The following is a 17,197-nucleotide window of genomic DNA, read 5'->3' as shown; positions in this document are numbered from 1 at the left end:
GCCGAGGTCCGCACTGAGTACTTTTCTAGTTTTTAATTAAGGATAATTTTTATTTATTTAAAATGGGTAATGTATTTTATATTTCCTGATACTATGCTATAGTTTTTTTCCACTGAATTATTTTTCTCAAAAGAAAAAAAAAGAGTTTGTTATTCGTAAAAAAATAGTTTGATTTAAGATAATTATAAGTCGCTAGATATTTTTAAATTGGTGATAGTCTTTTTTTTGAAAAAGGAATGAAATTTTTTTTTTCAATATTCCAATGATTTTGCTGATGAATATTCCACAAGTCATAATTTTTTTTTTTTGTCCTCCAGCTCGAGACACGTCTTTGCTCATTTGTCTCATAAGCCCAGGAAATTTGGTTTTGTCTTATTATGTGGCAGACGTTCTCCCCCTCTCCCTTTCTTCCTCCCCCTCCCCACCACCTCTCCACCCTACCTCCGTGGAGTGAATGAGGAAAATGGTAAAACCTAATGAATATCCTTCTGGCATTTCCTCGTGCATCTCTCTCTCTCTCTCTCTCTCTCTCTCTCTCTCTCTCTCAATGCCGTCGTTTTACTGCTGGCAGAATTTCGCAGTGCTGCTCTTGTTGCAGAATGCTGCTGATATCGTTTATGTCGTCTTTGCAACAGATGATGTCGGTCCATTTTGCATAAGGGCTCATTAAGCCTTGCAATTTACTCTTTCTCCTCTCCAGTTTGTATCCTGATAAATCAGATTTACATATGCATGTCGCATAAGATTTTTCATTCTAACCATCTTTTGCATTTAGATCTTCCCGGACAGATTCCATCCTGTTCGTAATACTAGGCATGCAGTTAATTCTAATAGTCAGGTCTTCTCCATCACGAGGCTCAATACTACACAGTATTCTAGAAGGTTTATTCCAGCTGTGACCAAGTTGTGGAATGATCTTCCTAATCGGGTAGTTGAATCGGTAGAACTTCAAAAGTTCAAACTTGCAGCAATTGATTTTATGTTGTACGAGCTGATAATAGTCTTTTTATAGTTCATTTATGAAAGGTCTATCGAATGTCATTTTTGTTCACTACTTCTCTTTTAGTTTATTTATTTATTTACCTCATTGGGCTATTTTCCTTGTTGGTGCCCATGGACTTATAGCATCCTGCTTTTTCAACTAGATTTGTAGCTTAGCTTGTAATAATAATAATAAACTTTACTTATCACTTTCTAAACGGGTTTGTCTCAGAAGAATGTCCACTTAACTTTTCTTTATGGATAATATGAAAGCGCTAAAGTTAACCAATATCGAGAATTAAAACCTTTAATGGGTGAAGTACAGTGAGAGTCTCGGTGTCGGCTAGGCTAGTAGATTTTAAAGGTATTTGCCTATTTTGATTCGTAAACGTAATAAGGTATTGTAGCGACTATGATGTCTCTAAATTGAATTTGAAGTGCTATTTTTAAAGGCTATCTTATTTATTTATTTATTTATTTTTTTTTTTTTTTTTTTTTTTTTGACTTGTATACTTATAATTTGATACTCATTGAGACTATGGCTGATCGTAACAATAATGTAAGGACCAGTTAGATTAATTAAAAAGTTGTGGATTGAAAAGATAAATTGGTATTATTATTATTATTATTATTATTATTATTATTATTATTATTATTATTATTATTATTATTATTATTAGCTAAGCTACAACTCTAGTTGTAAAAGCAGGATGCTATAAACCCAAGGGCTTTAACAGGGGAAAATAGCCCAGTGAGAAAAGAAAATAGATAAATCAAACATTTTTTTCCATATAGCACAGTCATTTGAGATTAATAAACGAATATGGATATTCATTCCTTTTCCTTCTTCATATTATTTTTCTTCTTGATAACGGTGTCACAGATAAGAAAAATCTAATAACCGAATAATCTCCCACAAAAGAGATTGACCTTTTGTGAAAAAAAAGTAACCGTACGGGAGAAAGTCTCATATAAGCTGCTATTGAAACCGACGGAGTTTTATTTCGAACATCTGGTGTATTCCAAGGTATATACTTGATTAGGTCTTGGCGTGATTTATCAATTAATACAATGATAAATTAATAACTTACTGTAGTTTATATCTCTGTGAGCATGCTTCTACAGATTCTGAGAAACACCACTTTTGTTGTCTCAGTTTGGGAACTTGGCGAAGAAGTGAACAAAGAAAACAGTGTAATCACTACTCTGTCGTCGTTATCTGGGTTAATTGAGTACCTGCATTATAGATGATAAGGAATAATCAAGTTGCTATATATATATATATATATATATATGTAAATATCACCCACGAATGGCATTTAATACCGAATTCTATCTTGGGAATATATATCCACTTGGAATTCATTTTATGGTAACAGCTACAGGTGGTGGTTCGAATCCCCACCCGGCCAGAAGCTGTTACCATAAAATGAATTCCAATTGGATATATATTCCCAAGATCCGAATTCTATCTTGGGAATATATATCCACTTGGAATTCATTTTATGGTAACAGCTACAGGTGGTGGTTCGAATCCCCACCCGGCCAGAAGCTGTTACCATAAAATGAATTCCAATTGGATATATATTCCCAAGATAGAATTCGGTATTAAATGCCATTCGTGGGTGATATTTACATTAATTAAAATCACGTGTGCTTGTGATATATATATATATATATATATATATATCTATTAAAGGAGTACGTAGAGGCAACCTCTTCCCAAGACGGGCGTTGCAACTGAAGTAGCTTCTCATGGAATGTTTTGTCGCTTTTGTTTGCAGGAAGGTGATTGTGATTACTAATTGCATTTGTTATTGTTAGTGGTTGAGCTGTTGATTATTATTTCGACTGTAATTTCATTACAAAAACCCTCAGTCTAATACTTGGAAGTCAGTTTATTCACCCTAGTGATTCTTTATTTTGTGTGTTACTCATTATTATAATTATAATCACCATTATTATTATTGTTGTTGTTGTTGTTTTAGTTTTTGTTATTTATTATTATTATTATTATTATTATTATTATTATTATTATTATTATTATTATTATTCCCCGTTGTGTAAGTTTTTACAAAATACGAGTTGAATAACTATCAATATATTTTTTTTGAGAAGACGAAGATTCAACTGAATTACAATTTGATGCAAAGAAAATAATACAAAGTGGATACAAATAAAGGAACCAATATTAATAAGAAATAGACCTAATGAATGATTAGGAGGACACTTTGCTTTTTATTTACCATACGAACCTCAATATTCCGAAGTAAATCTGTTATGTTTCCCATTAGGCATCCATGCATTTAATTATTTTGCGTAAGAACCATGTAAATGAAAGCAGAATTAGAGAATAAATGAAATTCCCATTAACAAATCAGTTGAGAGAGAGAGAGAGAGAGAGAGAGAGAGAGAGAGAGATTTGGCGCATTATGTTATTTCTTGCACACAAAAAATAGTTCATTATTTTGCAAGCTCAGCACACACACACACACATACATACATACATACATATATATATATATATATATGTGTGTGTGTGTGTGTGTGTGTGTGTGTGTCAGTCTTTGAGCTACAAATATCCAAGAGCACCTATCTCGTATGGTAATGAATAATTACAACTGTCAGATCCCGGAGAAGCTTGATAATGCTGCATTGTTTTGACTTGCATATTAGGGAGTTAACCTTTTATAGATTTGAGGGAAGTGAAGTCCTTCCTTACCCTTATGCGAATGATTTGGTATGACCTGCTGGGAGGTCGTTGGCAGGTCACTTTGAGGGCTGTTTTCCTGGATCTACACGTTCAGTTTATCGTATACATTCTTAGGTATGTTGCATATTACACTGCATATCTTGCGTTCATTGTCAAATCCACATTATCGGAGCACTTGAGAACGAGATAGTCTTCAGTTTCATCTTGAACTAAATATTTCTCATTTAACAATTATCGATATTTGAATTGTTTAGTGACCAACAGATTAGATATTTACATAGGCGCTATTTATGATATCTTTAGTATCCGTGGTCAGTTTTTTTTTTTTTTTTTTTTTTTTGCCTAATCTCTTCAATCCCAAGTCGTAAGCTTTGCAATTCCTTGAATTCGCTTGTTTCTTAATTCTGGGATTAATCAGAACTTTGGGTCACAGTAGTTCGAACACCAATACTACCATTTATTGATAAATCGCTTTACCTTTGTATTATTGTGATGGAATGTATATTAAGGAAGGAACCATGATAATTTGTATATTTTATTGAAGAAGTCATATTACTTGGTATGTGATATTGATATGGTGGGAACTAGGTTGAGATGGTAGGAAAGGTTGACTGGCGGCCGACCCTGCTATATTCTTGGACTAGTAATGTCAAAAGGAGTAGGTTTTCGGGATTGGAGACTTGAACTTGATTTTAGTGTTTTGAATAATCACCCTGACTTCTGAAATTAACCCATTTGTGTTAATTTTGGTGAAAATTATTAACTCAATTATGTTAAATTTGGTCTAGTTTCTTTATGCGGGTAAATACACTACGAAATGACTCTCTCTCTCTCTCTCTCTCTCTCTCTCTCTCTCGATGTAGCTCATTTTTAAACTATTTCATTATGCAAAACGTTCTCGTATGCTGCTGTCCTTAATTATTCATGTAGTATCCATTTACTAAATGATTGTAGTGTCATCATTATCAGCATAATCACAGTGATTTTTTCGAAATTAAACCGCAATCCAGCGTATCATATATAATATTAGGAAAGGCAACAATAGCGGCTGGTGGTGGTCGGAGGTTACTCGTCCCTCCCTCCCTCCCTCCCTCCCTCCCTCCCTCTGTCAGAACCTCATAATTTTTCCTTCTTCCTCCTTTTTTTTATTATTTTTTTTTTTTTATTTTTGTGGTGGTGGTGGTGGTTTTAGAGTCTTTTCATAAAAAAAAATAAATCAAAAAAATTACATCGTTTTATTGATTGTCGACGATAATTTTTACACATCCAGGTAGGAAAAAATATTTTGTTTTAGGTCTTCAATATAGTACGCAATTAATATTTGCTTCTTAAATTTAAACTAGCTAAGGTTTATTTACTGAAATCCTATGATTTGATAATTAATTTTTCCCTCGAAAACTTTACATTCATAGAATTTTTATTCTATTAAAAGATATTTTGATTTGATACGGACCTAGATGATATCTCCCCTGTGTAAGAAAGGCTGCGTGTATACGGCTATAAATATAATCACATTTCTCTCCTAACTCGCACAGTGGGATTCCCAGGCGTATGTCTAATCGGTCTCTCCCCGCCCCTCGGAAGTGGGCGAGAGAGGGAGTAGCCATACACTGGGGACAGAGGTACACTCGAAAACCATTGGTCAAACTGCCTTGTAATTAGGAATGGAAGGGGGGGGGGGTTGAATCTCTGTGTGCTTGTATGTTTTATCTAATTATTTTTTACGTCATTTTGCATGGCTCAGTTACACTAGTTTACAAATAATTTGTGTACGCAGAAATCACACATATACACACACTTTATATATATATATATATATATATATATTATATATATATATATATATATCTTGCTTGCTTGAGGGTACACTCGGGCACACTGTTCTATCTTGTATCTTATGTCTCTTCCTCTTGTTTTGTTAAAGTTTCTATAGTTTATATATAAAGTGATATTCATTTTAATATAGTTGCTCTTTATAAAATATTTTGTTTTTCCTTGTTCCCTTTCCTCAAAGAGCTATTTTCCCTGTTGGGGCCCCTGGGCTTATAGCATCCTGCTTTTCCAACTAGGGTTGTAGCTTAGCAAGTAATAATAATAATAATATAATGTTTGTGTGTGTATGTGTGTATGTGTATGTGTGTATGTATGTATGTATGTAATATATTTCTCCGCTTATTAGCCCCGGTATGCCACCGGCCGGCAGATTTCCCACGAACCACCACTTGGCCGCCTGGATCGAATTTCACAGGGTTTAAAATTCACTGTTCCTTGAAGATTTTCCAAAAGGGCAAACTCTTATCTATTGGTTTTGTATCAACTGAAGCTTTATGATAAGAGAGAACACGATGAAAACATATTCAAACTGATTATTATCATTAAAGTTATGGCAGGTGGGGAGGGAGAGGAAGTGATGCTTGCGTTCTTCCGTTTCCTGGGTTTTTTTCATAATCTTTTTTTTTATTGCGGTGAAATTTAGGTAGCTGTCTTGAAATGGATAGAATAATATTATCTGATAAATAATCCATAATGATGTTTGGGTGTATGTTATATGGTAAGCTGGAGCGAGCGAGAGAGAGAGAGAGAGAGAGAGAGAGAGAGATTTATACAATATATTTAAGAGATATAATGTGTGTGTATATATATATATATATAATATATATATATATATATATATTGCGTGTATCATTCTGTGTGTGTGTATATATATATATATATATATATATTTCTTATATATATTATTTATGTATAATTCTCTCTCTCTCTCTCTCTCTCTCTCTCTCTCTGCATAACTGTCCAGTATTGCCAGAGTGCTAGAAGTGTTGATTTCATATGTCTCCTGAAGTCCCTGCTCATATAAGTATTTAAACTGAGTCTTCACACACCTAATGATGTAATATTATAATAATTTGAACCTTATTTATGCTTTGATAGGGAATAAATGTATTGGAATTTCCTTAGTAAATTTAAGAACATAGCCACTAGGAAATGCTGTAATTCAAATGACTGTCATTGACTTGAATGTATAAATCTGGATTTCACATAAGATGCCAATTGAAAGATGCTGATTTTGATCTATTTTCTCTCTCTCTCAGTAAAACCGGTGGTGCAGAGAGTGAAGGCTCTTCGACTCTCCCGCGATGACTTCGAGGTGATCAAAGTTATCGGAAGAGGTGCCTTCGGCGAGGTCTGTGTCGTGAAGCTCAAGGGCACCGAGCAAGTATTCGCCATGAAGATATTGAATAAATGGGAGATGCTCAAGAGGTATGGTATAGGCTCATCTGTTCATTTCTATAATTACCAGAAGTTTGCATTAGGCTATGCACAGGAAAAGTTCTTTTATGGGAATTGGGAGATGCTACTGGCTGAAGCGTAAGAAGTTTTGAAACCTGTAGTATATTTTTCATGATTTGGAATCTTGAATAAAACAAAATCCAGTGTTGTATATATTTAAATGAGGATTTTATTCATGTGATTATTATACCTATCTGTAAGTTTTCTTTAGTAATTTGGTTTTGAAAAAAGACCTTTTGCTGCATGACAATTTATAAGTATATTAGTAAAAAAGGACTTTCTTATCTGTTTTCAAGGGCGGAGACAGCATGTTTCCATGAGGAGAGAGATGTGTTGGTATATGGCGATCGACGTTGGATAACCAATTTACATTATGCCTTCCAGGATGATAATAATTTAGTAAGTCTTAGGATCTTCTTTATCTTCTCGTAAGCTTAATCGCATATATGACCATTGAAGGTAAAAACAGGATCTACCACAATTCTGTAATATTTTAATATGTACATGGGTATTCCAAAATAGAATGAGTAAGCAGGTAACTTTTAGGTATTGCTTTTAAAGGTAAAAAAAACATAATTTCAAGAAGGTTTTTTTTTTTTTTTTTTAGTTTTCAATTTTGAAGTTGTTATCAAGGGGGCGATCATTCTCAAAGGAGAAAAACAGTACAGTATTGTATTGCCATTAGCATATTTAACAAGTCTTGATCATCATCATACTTATTGGAGGTAAATGATACATTTAGAAGTCATATTGTCTGTAAATAGCTTACTATTTTCATTTAGTGTGGAAATGCCTTAAGGCAAAGGTATATGTTAGTTGAAATTTAATACCATTATTCTATGGTACTTTGTATTAACCATGATATGAGGTTTGTCCTCAACCCAAGGAGGTTAAATGAGTGGAGATGGTGCAGGTAGTCTACGCTTTAGGGAATTGTTGAGGCCAACTTTCATGGACGACAAACCCCCCCCCCCCAGCGTAGGCAGAAACGACCTGGCAGGATGGTAATCAGTCGTTGACTTAACCTTTCAGAGAGATAATGTTCATCCCTACTGAATACATCTTAACCAGACATTGCTTTAACAAACTACCTCACTCAGCTGCACCAATTCCATTTATCAGAAAATAGCCCATTGCCAGTTTCCAACTACCATTCACTGAGTTCAACATAAAGACAAGTTCTTGCAACTGGAATGCTGCCATCATCCAGTTCAATACCCATGTCAACACACCTGTAACATCTCAGGCCATCCCATTCCATTTGATGGTTATTTGCAATTCCATCCATTAACAATGGATTATTGAAGGTTTATTGGTTTTCAGTGTTGCACCAGCTTTCATCTTCAATGCTGGAAATCATTAAAGACTAATGAATCTCGGTTGCCCATCGACCTACTGGTATCGTTTTGATATAGTTTGAGGATGTAGTAAGCGTATGTCAAACATTTTCCTCACATAATGATATGCATAGTAAAAGTGAAAAGTGCGGGCCAAACTTTTCAGAGTTTGAGAATATTTAATCTTGTTTGATATATTATTGCACTTTGCAATTTGTCTTTTGAAAAGATCTGATAAACCATTTGCACATTTTTCTTTTTCTAGTATGTTCAAACTTGCTGGACTGGACCTATTAAAGATTTCCATCTTAGTTCAGATATGACAATAGGAAATTTATTGTTCCTTTTAGCAGACTGTCTCTTTAAATGTTGAAATAGTTTAATTTTCTTTTTCAAGGCATTCACTATTTCCTTTGCATCACTGAGTTTTCTTTTCAAAGAATTAGTTTCACTTATTGCATTTTTAACTGCAGTTTCCATTGATGTTTCTTGAGTATCAACAAAATGTGCTTTTTGTGGCTTTCGTTAGGACTTCTCTTCCCTCTTGAGATGAGCAGGAAATTATTCAAATATGTAAGGAATAACTCCACTTCACAATCACAAAACATAAGTAAGCCTTCATCCTTGACATGCTTTGAGCATAATAGTGAATAAGTAGTTGTAGCAAAATTTTCTTGTTGCTTAGCTCGTACTCATTCCTTTCTAATGGGCTTATCTTTTAGAAAACTGAAAACAAAAGGTCTCATTGTTGATAATACAGAAGTAATGGTAACAACAATAATGATAATGAGAGAAATCATAAAATATAATGATTATAATAATAGTGCAGGTAATAGTGTTACTAAAAGTAATAGCAGAGCCAGTTTTCGTGCTGGTGCTAGCATTTAGTACTGTACTTTGATATGTTTACATTTTTATATGGCATTACATAAAAAATAAAGTTACTTACCAAAGAAATGTAACAGTAGGATTTAAATTTTTGCGAACTTTTAGTACATCCATAAGCAGTACACGAGGTAGGCATCAATAGTTGAAGGGCAGAAATAATTTGTAGCTTTTCGATTGAGATAATGGACGTATAAGAAGCTGCCAGCCATCATATTATGACCTATTTGCCTACACCAGGCAAAGATGGCCGACTTCACTTAATCCATTCGAGGACATCTCCAACCATTTAACCTCCTTGTCAGGACCCAGGACAGACAAGCCTAGTGGAAACCATATTCTAACTCCTTGTATATTTATTTTTTCTGACATGTGAACAGGGAGCAACTTGCATTCATCTTTTATTTCTTGATGCAATTACAATGTATTGCATTTTTTAAAATAGTCTTTACACCGTAACAATAGTACAAAACTTATATGAAAGTGAGATAAGGCAAAAGTTTATCAGTATGCTTCTGGGTTTAGAAAAACTTTTAGCCTACTGTTATTTTATTTTTTTTAATTATGCAGTTTGAGAAGCTTTGTTAATCATCCCAAATTTTACCTGACCTTTTAGGATAAAAACTTTGTTCTAATACAGATACTGTATGTGGCATGTCTTCACTTCATAAAATATACATGCCCATTTAAGTTTAATTACTATTTGTAATTTTACCTCTGTAAAGTAAATTCTCAGGAATACTTTATACTATAATTTACCTTAAGTTTCGTTGACATAGTGTGAAATTTTCATGATAAAAGTATTGTAGACAGCCATATTTGTTTATATTTCTTGGGACCAATTTTTTGTTTTGTTAGGCAATGTCATCATGAGAATTGGTGCTTGGTAATTTAGAATATGGTTTACAGTATGTTCTTTACTCCTACATAGAAATTGTTTTCTTCCGCTTTAAAAGAATTTGTACAACAATCATGTCCTTCCTTAGAATGAGTACTTAGTTTAAGTCATTTTACACTTCCCTAGGTGGGAGGTATAGATTTATAAATTGTTTGTATATTCATTCATGTAATTTGTCAAATTATTCAAGTAGGAAATATTTACCTTTTATCAAACTACTTGATTACATTATTTTCAATGTGCAGTTGATATTTGTGGTACAGGTATTTTATATAGCTTTCAATTTTGCAGACGTCTCTCCATAGCTCTGATAGGATTTCTCCCAGCTATTATTATTGAAATATTGTTTTATTTCTTGGTAATGAGGTTGAGTATAGCATTTTAAACATGTTTTGATTCTGTTTATCCTTTCTTCTGCAGTATTTGGTAATGGATTACTATTGTGGGGGTGATCTTCTAACGCTATTAAGTAAATTTGAAGACAGGCTGCCCGAGGACATGGCAAGGTTTTACATAGCGGAAATGATCCTTGCCATAGGTAAGACTGTGTTTTTGATATGTGAGGCTTAATTTTCTTGATATTTGGGAAGTAACACTTTCATTTAGATACCTTACCCCTTTTCATTATCCCTTTTAATGAATCTTATTAAGTGTATATACTTTGTTTGCAGACTCTATACACCAGTTGCGGTACGTACACCGGGACATCAAACCAGATAATGTACTATTAGATGCAAATGGCCACATACGGTTGGCTGACTTCGGATCGTGTCTTCGGCTGCAAGAAGATGGCACTGTCCAGAGCAACGTGGCTGTCGGAACTCCGGATTATATATCTCCAGAAATTCTTAGGGTATTGTATTCATTTTCTTTGTCACTTCACATAATTTCCTCTACTCAGCCCTTGTGCTGTTTATAGAATCTCTTGTTTTTAAGTGGTTATCTTCTCGTAAACTGAATTCTTTCTTAGACTTATTTCTTGTTGAAATTGATGTTACCTAATAAGGAGAGGTCAGGTAACGTGGGCTATTGGTGGTTTTGTGTTTATACAGAATTGAATTACTGTATTATTGTGGACTTCAGACATTTAATTTCTATTACACTTTAAAAATTGTATTTAATTTACATTTGATATTATAGATTAATATAACTACATTATTACAGTACCTTTTTAATTTGTGTGGTATTTCACATACTGTACTAATGTTTTGTCTCTATTAACTGAATGTTTTGTAGATATTCCCCATGATAACTGATCTCTTTTGCAATTTTTATTTTATCACAGTTTGTTAAATTTTAAAGAAAAATATTCTTCCTTTAGGCCATGGGAGAGGGACAGGTTTGTTGACAGCAGTCGTACTTTCCATGGTGAATCTGTACCGTAAGTCCGTGTGGTGACTGGACAAAGACCGGGATTTTAGTTCTATTAAGACAAAACAGGCTGAGTGGCTGCTCCAAACCCTTATAGATGCTTCTTGCTTCCCTCACAACAACAAAATTGATTTACAATACTTATAGTTTCATAATTTCATACTGTATATACAGTATTCATATATACAGTATACTGTATTTATATTAATTTCAGTGACACTGGTGATGCTGCATTTTTGGTTTTGGCTGAGTGTTCTGTGTTTAGTCCAATAGCATGCTACTTTATCAGTTTTTCATTTGTTTCAAGAATGCCAGTAAAGAACAGGATACAGTACAGTACTGCAGAATATATTTGTGAATATAGGGTGTATAATACACATCCAATCCCTGAGTTGTATATTTATTGTATGATACACCCAGAAAATCGCAAATATTTTTCCAGCCAAGTCCACATTTGCAGTATTGACCAAGGTGTGTGAGATTTAGTTTGCTCCGACACCTGACCAACCTCTGATTGCGTTGCTCCCTGGCTCGTTAATAGAGGAGGAGACAAGCTCTGCCAGACATGAAACATGGGATACACTGGAGCTTCTTGGTGCATTTACAATAAATTAGCTTTGTTAGTCACTTTGCTCGTATCAAGAAAGCGGGAGTTAGTGAAGAAGGAAATGACAGTGGTCGTGGAATTGCAGATACACCCAACATAAATCTAGTACAGCATTTAATACAGTACTTTACATCTAGACTTTTCTCTCCTCAGTGGAGATGCAGAAATACATTTTTACATTTGATTTAGAGTCAGCTAAGAAAAGATAGTTATCCTGTCTAGTCAATGATTATTTCATGATCCCATCCATTGGTATGCATCTTGGCTTCTCCGGACTCTTCTCTGCCCTTATTGTATGTGAGGCATGTTGGTGATACGCCCGCCATTCAGTTCTAGTCCATAGAGTTCATTAACGTTTTAGTCTGTTTAGTCATGACTAATATGTGTACCTTATGCTTTTGCATAATGATAAACCATCACCGTGTCTTATTAGGATCTTTTTTTGTGTTGTAAGTATAAAATGGTTATAGTATTTACTTCATATATACAGTACAGTTTGTACAATATGTATATAAAGTACACATGCATTTTATATATATATATATATATATATATGTAAAATAAACTATACATTATATTCATATGTACACATATATGTATGTATGTTTTATGTGTGCATATGCTGTCATATGATATATATATATGTATATGCTGTATATATGCAGTATATGCATATATGAGAAATTACTTATATGCAGTTTATGTCAGAATGACTTAACAGTTATGGAAATAACACAGTCGTAGAATAGACGTGAAAAATGTCCTTGCGTCCCCCTGAAACCCAAATGGGTGTGATACAATTTTCTTTAATGCCGTGGAATGGTGTGATTTATTATGGATAATTTATTAGTCACATCTTACTGAACATGATTAAATTTTGCAGGTTTTGCCAATATTTGATATGATAATGATTAATGTTATTTTAGGCAATGGAAGACGGGCAGGGCCGATATGGTCGGGAATGCGATTGGTGGTCCTTAGGTGTGTGTATGTACGAGATGTTATTTGGGGAAACTCCATTCTATGCAGAATCCTTAGTAGAGACGTACGGAAAAATTATGAATCATAAGGTAAGTCTGTCGAGTAAATAGCACTGAATATTTTACCTTTCATATATCCCTATTGTGGCATGCTTATAATTAAGAGTAAATTTGTTAAACTTCCTTGCTTGCAGCAGGTTATCATATACAGTATACTTCATGATAAACATCAATTATTGTTAAAAGATTACATAAGTTGGCTGCAATTGTTGTTATATTCATACTCTTTCCAGAATTGCTTTGACTTCCCAACTGATTTAGGCTACGACGTCTCTGAAGAAGCAAAGGATCTTATGCGTCAACTTATATGTTCCTCCGAATATAGATTAGGAAAAAATGGCATTAGTGACTTTAAGGTTTGTATTATGAATATACAGTTGTGAACTTTAGTTTTTGAGATTATTTAAACCTTTGAAATATTATCGGTATGAAGAAATATTCAGTAAAAATTGATGCCGTGAAAATTTAAAGGCCTCTCAGAGGTTACAGGTGTTCATGCTGTATTTATTGTTGGTACTGTAGCCTATGAAATACTGAATATATGTAAATCTTTAATTGCTGGATGTTTTATTACCAAGAATTTTCTTAATATGGTTTTTATAATTTTTATTATTAAATTTATTAGAAAGTATATATTTTTATAGAACAAGACACACCTTGAACTTGCCCAAGATGAAGAATGAATAAATATATGAAAACCCAATTGCAACCAAGCAAACAAAGTATTCAAGTATCCCTCAAGCAAGAAAACTCTAGCCCAAAGTTGAGGAAGAGGCAAAGACCAATGTTTGAAGTTGTATATGTAGTCCTCCCAAGTATATGTATACTTTAAATTAGTATTTAAGGTAACCTTTAAGCCTCAAGTAGCAATAAATGAGTCTAAGCTAGCTGGACAAAATTGGTAGGGATGTTACAACCCCTAGCTTTGGTTTGGAACGGCACTAGGAATAATATTAACTAACCAGTTGATATTTTATAGCTTAAATCATGAAATAAGTATCAAATAGGAAAATGACAGTCAAAAAGGTAAATGTGAGTCAATGATGAATATTATTGGTTTGATATATTAAAGGTGCATAGCATTTTGTCATGAAAATGAGTGTTAATGATTTTTATTTGTAGTCTTTGTGTTTGTATTTAAAGGTAAATAGTTTCTTCAATAATTTATTGTATAGAAACTTTTTGATCCCTAAAGGTTAAAGATTTTATTAATTCTATTTACTAGGATTTAAATAATTAAGGTTTGATAAAATTTGAAATATTAAGGGTGGTAGGAAGGCCCAGGAATTTATGCAAAATGGAATTGATGAAGACTTGGAACTCATCTGAGTTCAGGCAGAGGAAAGCTGAGTTGGGAGTTCATCTGAGTTCAGGCAGAGGAAAGCTGAGTAACCTGAGTTACTTTGTTTCAGAATCATTCATGGTTTTCTGGTGTTGACTGGGAAACATTGCGGGATAGCACTGCACCCTACATACCAGAAGTTTCGAGCCCAACGGATACGAGTAACTTTGACGTGGATGAAACCGAAGCAAGAAGCCAAGATGCCTGTCCCCCTCCAGCAAATGCAGCCTTTAGTGGTTTACATTTACCCTTTGTTGGGTTTTCATTCACTCAGGGAAGGTATGTTAACTTGGTGTGCTCATAAACGGTACAAGTTTTCTGTATTATGATAATTGTGATGCTGCGGGCGTGAATCTCCTGTTTTTCTTCTTAGTAGCGAGTTGTGTTCATTTTACTGTTATGTTTGCCTTGTGGTAAATGCAAAAGCTTGAGAGAGGGGGGGAACTCAAATATCTTCATAATGAGCTGATGTTGAATTAATCTGGAAAAATTGCTGTTTTATTGAAGGTGCTTGTAAATACTGGTTCTTTCAGAGACTAAAAGTTATTTACTATTTTATTTGGCCTGGTTTCTTTTCCAGCAAAATTAGTGATAAAGGATGTCTGCTAACCTTGTCACTAACCGCATCAGTTCACTTTGAAAATGCTACTGATGTCATTTCTTTTGAGAGGCGAACAAAACGCATCGAGTTGGAAAAAGCCACCGATAGACCTGACAGTGCCTCGTCCAGTGATGAAGTGAAACGACTCCAAGATCAAGTGCAGACACTAACTAAGCAAAATAGAGGTGAGTTACATTATTTGGGTAAATATCATGCATGCATAATTTGCAATACAGTCGACAGCACTGAATTTTGTAATTGACTCAAATCCAGGGATGTTATTTTCATTGGAGTTTGTATTAGACAATATTTGAGACTGAGTTTTATTATTTCATTATTCATCTTTTGACAGAATTAACAACAGAATTGAGTACAATTAAGAGAAGAGGAGGTGAAATTGACAGTGAAGCTGATATGAAGTTGAAAGATTTAGAACGTCAAATTAAAGCAATGGCCCAAGAAAAGGAGAATACAGGAAGGGTAAGAAATCTCATTGTCTTTTGAATTGTGAATTTACAATAATAATTTCTTTGTAATTGGGAATTTAATAGTAGAGGATTTCTCAGGTCCAAAGAAAGAGATAATCAATAATCAAACAAAATATTTTTGCCTTTTGATAATTTACTTTTGTGCTCTTACAAATTGATCTAGTATAAATATAATTCACTTGATATTACCTAATATTAACGAGCTTCATACTAATTAATGTAAGTATAGAACAGACACCATTCATCAAAATATAACAGAAATCCGAATGAAAGTAAAGCATGAACTTCCTCAACTTATCAATGAACCACACAATTAGCATATTTCACCTTTGATAAGATATTACCCCCCAAAAAAATAATGTGACTAGCCTTTATTACAAATAGACTCTCAACAGCAGTAATGCAAATAAGAATTAGAATCATAGCCACTGGTAATAGTGTACAGTATAAAATGCTGTCTAAATTTCTGTCTGGTGTTTTCCAGACGGGGGTTCGAGTCCCGCTCAGATTCGTTAATGCTATTAGTGTCTACAACCTTACCATCCTTGTGAGCTGAGGTTGGGGGTTTTGGGGGAGCCTATAGGTCTATCTGCTGAGTCATCAGCAGCCACTGCCTGGCCCTCCCTGGTCCTAGCTTGGGTGGAGAGGAGGCTTGGGCGCTGATCATATTATATATGGTCAGTCTCTAGGGCATTGTCCTGATTGCTAGGGCAATGTCACTGTCCCTTGCCTCTGCCATTCATGAGTGACCTTTAAACCTTTAAATGTTTATAACACTGATATAATTAGTCTGACCTATGCAGTTGATGCTTTAATCATTTACACATTCAGTATATAAATCACAGTTGTAATTTTCAAAAATTCTCTGTCACATCGATGCACAGCTGATTATAGTCTGAATAATCTCTATAAGTATAAAAGTGTTCCCCTTAAAGTTGGTGCACAATGCATTTCTATGAGACAATTGTTCTTTTTAAATATTTCTTAATCGAGTATAAGTTATAGTATTCTGCATTAAATTCTCATCCATGTTTAAGAACTTTGCATTAGGATGACATGCATATATTTCTTTTAAATACCGATATATCAAGAACAGTCTTTTCCAAAAGGTAGTTTACCAATAATTTGTATCACACAGTGGAATGCATGTTTTGATTGGTGTAAAATCAGAAATGTTTGAGAGACGGAATAGTTTGGATGATATTGCTAAGTTCTTTACGTTTTTGTTTTATAAAAGTTGATTGTCTATTAGGGGTTAAAGGTCGATGTTTTACATTGTACAGTATATAGACATATTGGGTTAGATTTATCTGCCTTTGATATTATTATGGATGTGCTTAAGTCCTTTGCAATTGAAAAACCTCAGGTTGTCAGATTTATTTTTTAGAATCTACATGTAAGGTTACAGTATCCATAAAATCCCTATTTTATACCTTGGAATATTTTTGTTTAAGGATCTTATGACCAAGATATTTTTTTCTCTCAATTAGTGAGTTACAAACAGTTTCAAATAATGTTGGTTTTGGTGATATTATTTTTTCTTCCGTCCCTTCCTTAAGTGCTAATAATGATTTCAAGGCAAAAAGGTCTTCCTAAATTTTTTCCTATTCCCTCTTTGGAGAAAATGTAATTTGTACTTCAGC

The 17,197-nt window shown here is 33.9% G+C and overlaps 1 protein-coding gene across 13 annotated transcripts in view; it reads left to right on the top strand.

Moving 5' to 3' along the window:
- The window catches only part of gek (serine/threonine-protein kinase gek), a 236,345-nt gene that overhangs the window by 129,070 nt on the left and 90,078 nt on the right, over positions 1 to 17,197 (top strand). For 11 of the 13 annotated variants that reach the window (XM_068361971.1, XM_068361967.1, XM_068361970.1 and 8 more), the window contains exons 3-12: positions 6,787 to 6,955; positions 7,282 to 7,384; positions 10,526 to 10,643; positions 10,777 to 10,958; positions 11,427 to 11,444; positions 13,010 to 13,153; positions 13,357 to 13,479; positions 14,536 to 14,744; positions 15,046 to 15,251; positions 15,419 to 15,546. In XM_068361971.1, coding sequence (XP_068218072.1) covers positions 6,787 to 6,955; positions 7,282 to 7,384; positions 10,526 to 10,643; positions 10,777 to 10,958; positions 11,427 to 11,444; positions 13,010 to 13,153; positions 13,357 to 13,479; positions 14,536 to 14,744; positions 15,046 to 15,251; positions 15,419 to 15,546 — 1,400 coding nt within the window. The remainder of the gene's footprint in view (positions 1 to 6,786; positions 6,956 to 7,281; positions 7,385 to 10,525; positions 10,644 to 10,776; positions 10,959 to 11,426; positions 11,445 to 13,009; positions 13,154 to 13,356; positions 13,480 to 14,535; positions 14,745 to 15,045; positions 15,252 to 15,418; positions 15,547 to 17,197) is intronic. The other 2 variants (XM_068361973.1, XM_068361968.1) reach the window with 1 other exon arrangement.

Source organism: Palaemon carinicauda, chromosome 38 (assembly GCF_036898095.1).
Source record: "Palaemon carinicauda isolate YSFRI2023 chromosome 38, ASM3689809v2, whole genome shotgun sequence".
In the NCBI taxonomy this organism is placed as follows: Eukaryota; Metazoa; Arthropoda; class Malacostraca; order Decapoda; family Palaemonidae; genus Palaemon; species Palaemon carinicauda.
Note: the sequence above shows the minus strand (reverse complement) of the source record. Positions and strands in the feature narration are given on the sequence as shown.